The following is a 6793-nucleotide window of genomic DNA, read 5'->3' as shown; positions in this document are numbered from 1 at the left end:
TTACAAGGCTCTCCGGCCGCCAGCTTTGGGTCCCCACGAAGATGGAATGGTCTTGCCGGCAGCAATTAAGAACCGGCGCCTTGGACACCCCAGTCCGCGCCCTGATTTGATATGTGGCCACCTTGAGTCCTCTCAATTTCTCATGGCATTCGGCCTCTTAGGGCACTGTGGTAGCATTAAGACACGTCAAATCGCTCTGTCTTTATGACCTTGGGCAAGGCGGAGCACCTCGGGTTGCACACCTGTAATTTGGGGGTGATGCCATGACCACCGATCTTTCGTCAGCCGACTCCTAAACAGGGCCTGGTGTCCAATAGCCGACCTCCATATATGGTCCCCCCTTTTCGGTTTCAAGCCGGCGGCTAACTGTCCGGGATGCGACCGGGTCGGTCACGTGGGCGGCGGGTCTGGGAGCCCGGAGATGTGGTGCGCACGTCTCCTTCCGGGGGGAGCCCCGCCCCCTCCGCGCGTTCCGGAGCAGCCCAGCCCCTTCCCACGTGCGCGCCCGGCTCCCGGTGCCCCCTCAGCGGTGGGGTTCGCTAAGGCTGCATCATGTCTCTAGAGGCGATCCGCTACTCGCGGGGCTCTCTGCAGATCCTAGATCAGCTGCTGCTGCCCCAGCAGAGTCGCTACGAGGCAGTGAGCTCGGTGCGCCAGGCCTGGGAGGCCATCCGCGCCATGAAGGTTGGGACCGTGCGGCGGAGCTTGGGTAGGAGGGAGGTGTGTACCTGACGTTCCTGACGCCCCCGATCCTGGCCCCTCCAGGTGCGCGGGGCCCCAGCCATCGCTCTCGTAGGCTGCCTCAGCCTCGCCGTGGAGCTGCAGGCTGGCGCCGGGGGGCCCGGGCTCACCGCACTCGTGGCGTTCGTGCGCGACGCACTGAGCTTCCTAGTCACCGCCCGGCCGACCGCCGTCAACATGGCCCGCGCCGCCCGAGACCTGGCCGAGATTGCCGCCCAGGAGGCCGAGCGAGAGGGCGCTACCGACGAGGCGGTCCGGGAGAGGTAGGGGACGGTGTGTCGAGCGCGCTGACCATGTGTCAGGCCCTGCTCTAAGTGGCAGCTAGTGACTTATGCACAGAGGCCCATTTTACAGGTGAAGAAACTGAGGCACCATGCGCTTAAGTCCCTTGTTCAAGGTCACACAGGCAGGGCTGAGAGTCGACCCAGAGGAAACTGACCACAGGGTCCCAGCACTCAACCTCTTGACTGTGCCGCCCCGGACATGCATGCCCAGCCCCCTCCTGCCTTGGAAGGCCCTCTTCAGTGCCATTTGCTCTTCTGGATTTTGCTTTTGAGGCATTTTGTTTCCTGGTCTGGTCCCCTCCCAGCCCTGTTTTCCTCCCACTCCCGCCCTCCTCCCCGGCCACACCAGTCAAACCCATGCTTTTTGACCCCACCAGGCTTCTCCTGCCTCAGGGCCTTTGCACTTGTGGTTTCTGTGAGCCAGGTGTATTATGCCCCCTCTGCCTTTATCTGCATGGGAGGCTCTCCTGAGGCCCTTGTATAATACAGCTCAGCCTCTCCAGGCCCTGCTGCTTTTACTCTGCTCGACTACTCTCTCCACCCTACTGTCAGCTCCACAGGTGTTTGTTCACTGGTGTGTCGCATCCCACCCAGGGCCTGGCACACAGAAGGCCTCAGGGAACATTTGTTGTAGGAGTGAATGGGTGACATTTCAGTGGCTTTGGCGAAAAGTTGCAGGCCTACAGTGGCAAGGGGCTTGGAGCAGGAGGGCCCCCTATAGAGCAGCAGTCGGCAGGGAGGAGGGGCCAGCTTGGCCCCATGTGCTGAGAGACCCTTGTCGGCCCCAGGGTGATCTGCTATGCGGAGGACATGCTGGAGAAAGACCTCAAGGACAATCGGAGTATCGGGGACCTGGGAGCCCACCACCTTCTGGAGCGGGCAGCCCCTGGGGGCGGCAAGGTGACTGTGTTGACCCACTGTAATACCGGCGCCCTGGCCACTGCTGGCTATGGCACAGCCCTGGGTGAGTTGGCCTCTGCAGGGCAGGGGGAGAGCCTTCTAGGGTCCTCCCTCCCCCATCCTCCACCTAGTCGGGCGTTTGTTTTCTTTTTTTTGATGTAAGAGAAAAAAAACCAACCCACACTCCTTAACTCACAAAATATGTGAATTTATTAGCTTTTGTAACAGAAATGCTCAGGTAGTTGGCTTCAGGTATCGCAGGATCCAGGGGCTCAAACAGTAGCGTCAGGATCCATCTTGCCCCTCACCTCTGTCCTCCATGGTGGCTTCATCCTCAGGCTCCACAGTTGGCAAGGGGGCTTCCAGGTCACAAGGAAAAGAGCCAAGGGTCTCTTCACCAGCAGTGCCAGAAGTCTCCTTGTGTCTCAGGGGCTCAAATGGGGTCACCTGCCCAACTTGGATCAGTTACGTGGGCCCAGCCTGAGCCATATGCCTAGAGAGTGGGCAGGGTGTGGACTCCAAGAGGACTGGGGAAGGGAGTTGTCTTAGTTATCTAGTGCTACTCTAAGAGAAATGCCACAAGTGGGTGGCTTTGCAAACAGGAATTTGTTTTCCACAGTTTAGGCTAGAAGTCTGAATTCAGGGCACCAGTTCTAGGGGAAGTCTTTCTCTGTTGGCTCTTGGGGAAGGTCCTTATCTCTTCAGCTTCTGCTCCTCAGTTCCTTGGTGATCTTCATGTGTCGTGTATCTTCCCGCATCTCTGTTTACTTAGTCTGCTCTTTTATATCTCAAAAGAGATTTAAGACAAACCCTACACTAGTACTACCTCATTAACATAACAAAGAAACCTATTCTCAAATGGGATTATAGCCATAGGTATTAAAAAAAAAAACCCATTGCCATGGAGTCAGTTCTGACTCATAGCGACTCTATAGGACAGAGTAAAACTGCCCCATAGGGTTTCCACGGAGAAGCTGGTGAATTCAAACTGCTGACCTTTTGGTTAATCACTGCACCGCCAGGGCTCTGCCACAGGTGTAGGGGTTAGGATTTACAACACGTATTTTTGGTGCACACAATTCAATCCATAACAAGAGTGGTCCCCCAAAGAAAGACTGGGGTAGCTGTGACCAGGGAAGGGGGGGTGGGTCCTGGGGATACAGGCAGCAGATTCTACTTGACCCTAAATTCCCCAGATTTCTCCCACCTTTCCAGTCCCACCCTTATCCCTGGAGACTGAGATCTTGATGGCAAGACTCTTGTCTTTCATTGATTCACTCAACCAAACATTTATTAAGCACCAGCTGTGTGCCAGGCCCTGTTCTAGGCTGTGGAGACATCACAGTGAACAAAGCAGACAAAAATCCCTGCCCTCACAGAGCTCCCAGGAAAGTAGGAGAAACAGACAATAAACAAGATAAGTAAATATGTACAATGTGTTAGAAGGTGATCAGTGCCAAGGCGGAAAAGCAAGGGAAGGGGATCAGAGGTGTTGGTTGTTGTTGTTGTTAGGTGCTGTCGAGTTGATTCTGACTCATAACAACCCTGTAGGACAGAGTAGAACTGCCCCATAGGGTTTCCAAGGAGCAGCTGGTGGATTCGAACTGCCAACCATTTGGTTAGCAGCCGAGCTCTTAACCACTGCACCACCAGGGCTCCAGAGGTGTTGAGGGGTGGGGGATGCTATTTGAAACCAGGGAACTGAGAAGGCCATCCCGAGAAGCAAATGTGAAGATGATGAGGAAACCATATGGGTGTCTGAGAAGATTGTACCAGGCAGATGGAAGAGCCAGTGCTAAGGTACGGGCTGGAACTTTGCCTGTGTGCCTCCAGAGAGCCATGCCCCTAACCACTCTGCAACCCTGCCGGTCTATCCCTGTCTGGCTCATCCCGGCCCTCTCCTGGTGGCATGGGCCCCACAGGGGTGATCCGCTCGCTGCATCGCCTGGGCCGTCTGGAGTGTGCCTTCTGCACAGAGACCCGGCCCTACAACCAGGGAGCCCGGCTGACTGCCTTCGAGCTGGTGTACGAGCAGATCCCTGCCACCCTCATCACCGACAGCATGGCTGCCACCGCCATGGCTCACAGGGGCGTGTCAGGTCAGTGGGCAGGGCACGGGAGGGCTGTGTCCCAGGCATCCAGGGCTAGGAAGTGACCCTTGACATCTTGCCCCCTAGCTGTCGTCGTGGGAGCTGATCGTGTGGTTGCCAATGGTGACACGGCCAACAAGGTGGGCACCTACCAGCTGGCCATCACCGCCAAGTACCATGGCATCCCCTTCTATGTGGCTGCCCCCAGCTCCTCATGTGACCTCCGCCTGGAGACAGGCCAGGACATTGTCATCGAGGAGCGGCCGGGCCAGGAACTGACTGATGTCAACGGGGTCAGGATTGCGGCGCCCGGTAAGCTATCCACTTGAGGGTCACTACAGCACCTGGGCACCTCCATTCAGGTGCCTCGGCTCCCTTCACGCCGAACCAGTGGCATTTGGGGTATCGTCTGCCTTCTGGGACGTAGATAGCTCCTTCAAACCATTTATTCTAATGAGAACATCTCAGGAAGCAAAATTCCAGGATAGAATTTGTGACTAACGAGTTATGAGACCGTGAACAAATTGTCTTGCTATGCTGCACCTCTGTTTTCTCACCTGAAGAAGAAATAAGAAGTGGAGTAGACGTATAAGATTTCAAAGCCTTCCTTGTGGGCAGCAACAATCCAGGAAAGGCAGGAAGTCTTCACTTGCTACTGAGTGCGAAAGCCCATACCCTCATGTATTTTTTGGGTGAGGATCCCCAGATTCTCAGAGGTTCCTCTGCAGGTGACAGCAGCCTGAGAACTTTTATAGAGCCGTATGACGAGGACAGAGCAAGGGACTTAAGGGTGGCAGACATGCCACCCCTCACTCTGCCTTCTTGCCTCCCTCTCTTCCTGCAGGGATCGGGGTTTGGAATCCTGCTTTCGATGTCACCCCACATGACCTCATCACCGGTGGCATCATCACGGAGCTGGGCGTTTTTGCCCCCAAGGAGCTCCGGGCAGCCCTAGGCACTACCATCTCCTGAGAGGGGACCTGGATGGACTCCAAAAGTAACCAACCTGGCTCTCCCTACCATGCCCCAACCCCTTTGCTTTATAATAAATTTATGGAACGGCCTGCCCAAAAGCTGACCTTCCTCCCACAACCACGCTTCTTCCTAGGGCAGGGAGAGTGGACAGGGCCTTCCATGGCAGCTGGAGCCAGGCTGTCCAGGTTCAAATCCCAGCTCAGCCAGTTTTCCCTCTATGTGATTCTTGGGCAGCTCAGTTCATCTCTCTATGCCTTGGTCTCCTCATTTATAAAATGGGGATACATAATACTAGTGCCTCCCTCTTAAGGTTGACACCTTAGGTGCAAAAACAAAAGGAACTACAAAAAACTCAATAATCAATATAAATAATATTTTAACACAATATTTTTAAAAATCAAAATCAATGCACCAAAAAAAAAAAAAAAACCCATGATGAAGAAAATACCGAGGTTTTAAATAGAAGTTCCCACCCTGCACTTGATGACTTGGCCTTACTCACCTCACCCCTAATACCGGCTCTGGTTCCAATAAAACTTTATTTACAAAAACAGGCAGCCGCTCTTGGGCTGTAGTTTGCCAAATTTTTTTTTTTTTTTAACATTAAAACATTATTTTTAAATGAATAAAATATGATTTAACTTAACTACTATGGTTTCTGGCACCCCTTAAATTTTGTACCACAGGTGAGTGCCTCACTTGCCTCACCCTAGTCTGGCCATGAACTGAGTTGTTATGTTTAAAGAATATTAACAGTTCATAGCACAGTGCCCAGTAAATACTAATTTATCTTTATTACCTTTCATTTGAAATTTTTTGCAGTACACTGACTATGGTTGATCACAAGAAGCCCTGGTGGCTCAGTGGTTAAGCGCTCAGCTGCTAAGCAGAAGGTCAGTGGTTTGAACCCACTAGCCACTCCTCAGGAGAAAGATGTGGCAGTCGGCTTCCATAAAGATTAACCAAAAAAACCAAACCCACTGCCATCGAGTTGATTCCAACTCATAGCAACCCTATAAGACAGAGTAGAACTGCCCCATGGGGTTTCCAAGGCTGTGATCTTTATGGAACCAGACTACCACATCTTTCTCCCATGCAGCAGCTGGTGGGTTCAAACCGCCGACCTTTTGGTTAGCAGCCAAGCACTCTAACTGCTGCACCACTGGGGCTCCTTCTGTAAAGACTGTTGTTAGGTGAAGTCAAGTTGGTTCCAACTCATAGCAACCTTATACACAAGAGAACAAAACGCTGCCTGGTTGTGCACCATCCTCACAATCACTGCTATGTTTGAGCCCATTGTTGCAGCCACTGTGTCATCCCAGCTCGTTGAGGGTCTTCCTCTTTTTAGCTGACTCTTTACCAAGCATGATGTCCTTTTCCAGGGACTGATCCCTCTTGATAACATGTCCAAAGAACATGAGATGAAGTCTTGCCGTCCTCACTTCTAAGGAGCATTCTGGCTGTACTTCTTCAAGACAGATTTGTTCGTTCTTCTGGCAGTCCATGGTATATTCAATATTCTTCATCAACACCATAATTCAAAGGCATCAATTCTTCTGTCTTCCTGATTCAGTGTCCAGCTTTCACATGCATATGAGGCAATTGAAAATATGGCTTGAGTCAGACACACCTTAGTCCTCAAAATGACATCTTTGCTTTTTAACATTTTTAAGAGGTCTTTTGCAGCAGATTTGCCCAATGCAATACGTCTTTTGATTTCTTGACTGCTGCTTCCATGGGTGTTGATTGTGGATCCAAGTAAAATGAAATCCTTCAAAACTTCAGTCTTTTCACCCTTTATCA

General features: G+C 52.4%; 1 protein-coding gene across 1 annotated transcript; it reads left to right on the top strand.

Moving 5' to 3' along the window:
- Positions 1 to 552: 552 nt before the first annotated feature.
- MRI1 (methylthioribose-1-phosphate isomerase 1) lies at positions 553 to 5142 on the top strand. Its single transcript, XM_004389729.2, has 6 exons — positions 553 to 684; positions 766 to 1004; positions 1814 to 1989; positions 3848 to 4024; positions 4103 to 4327; positions 4860 to 5142. Exons 1-6 carry the CDS (start codon positions 553 to 555, stop codon positions 4985 to 4987), a joined length of 1077 nt encoding a protein of 358 aa, XP_004389786.1. The 3' UTR covers positions 4988 to 5142.
- Positions 5143 to 6793: the final 1651 nt, after the last annotated feature.

This window comes from Trichechus manatus, unplaced genomic scaffold, assembly GCF_000243295.1.
Source record: "Trichechus manatus latirostris isolate Lorelei unplaced genomic scaffold, TriManLat1.0 scaffold00258, whole genome shotgun sequence".
Taxonomy (NCBI): domain Eukaryota; kingdom Metazoa; phylum Chordata; class Mammalia; order Sirenia; family Trichechidae; genus Trichechus; species Trichechus manatus.
Note: the sequence above shows the minus strand (reverse complement) of the source record. Positions and strands in the feature narration are given on the sequence as shown.

Coding starts and splice junctions, on each gene's coding strand:
- MRI1 (XM_004389729.2), top strand. CDS start 553: ATGTCTCTAGAGGCGATCCGCTACTCGCGGGGCTCTCTGCAGATCCTA. Junction 1,005..1,813: donor GACGAGGCGGTCCGGGAGAG/GTAGGGGACGGT, acceptor TGTCGGCCCCAG/GGTGATCTGCTATGCGGAGG. Junction 4,328..4,859: donor GGTCAGGATTGCGGCGCCCG/GTAAGCTATCCA, acceptor CTCTTCCTGCAG/GGATCGGGGTTTGGAATCCT.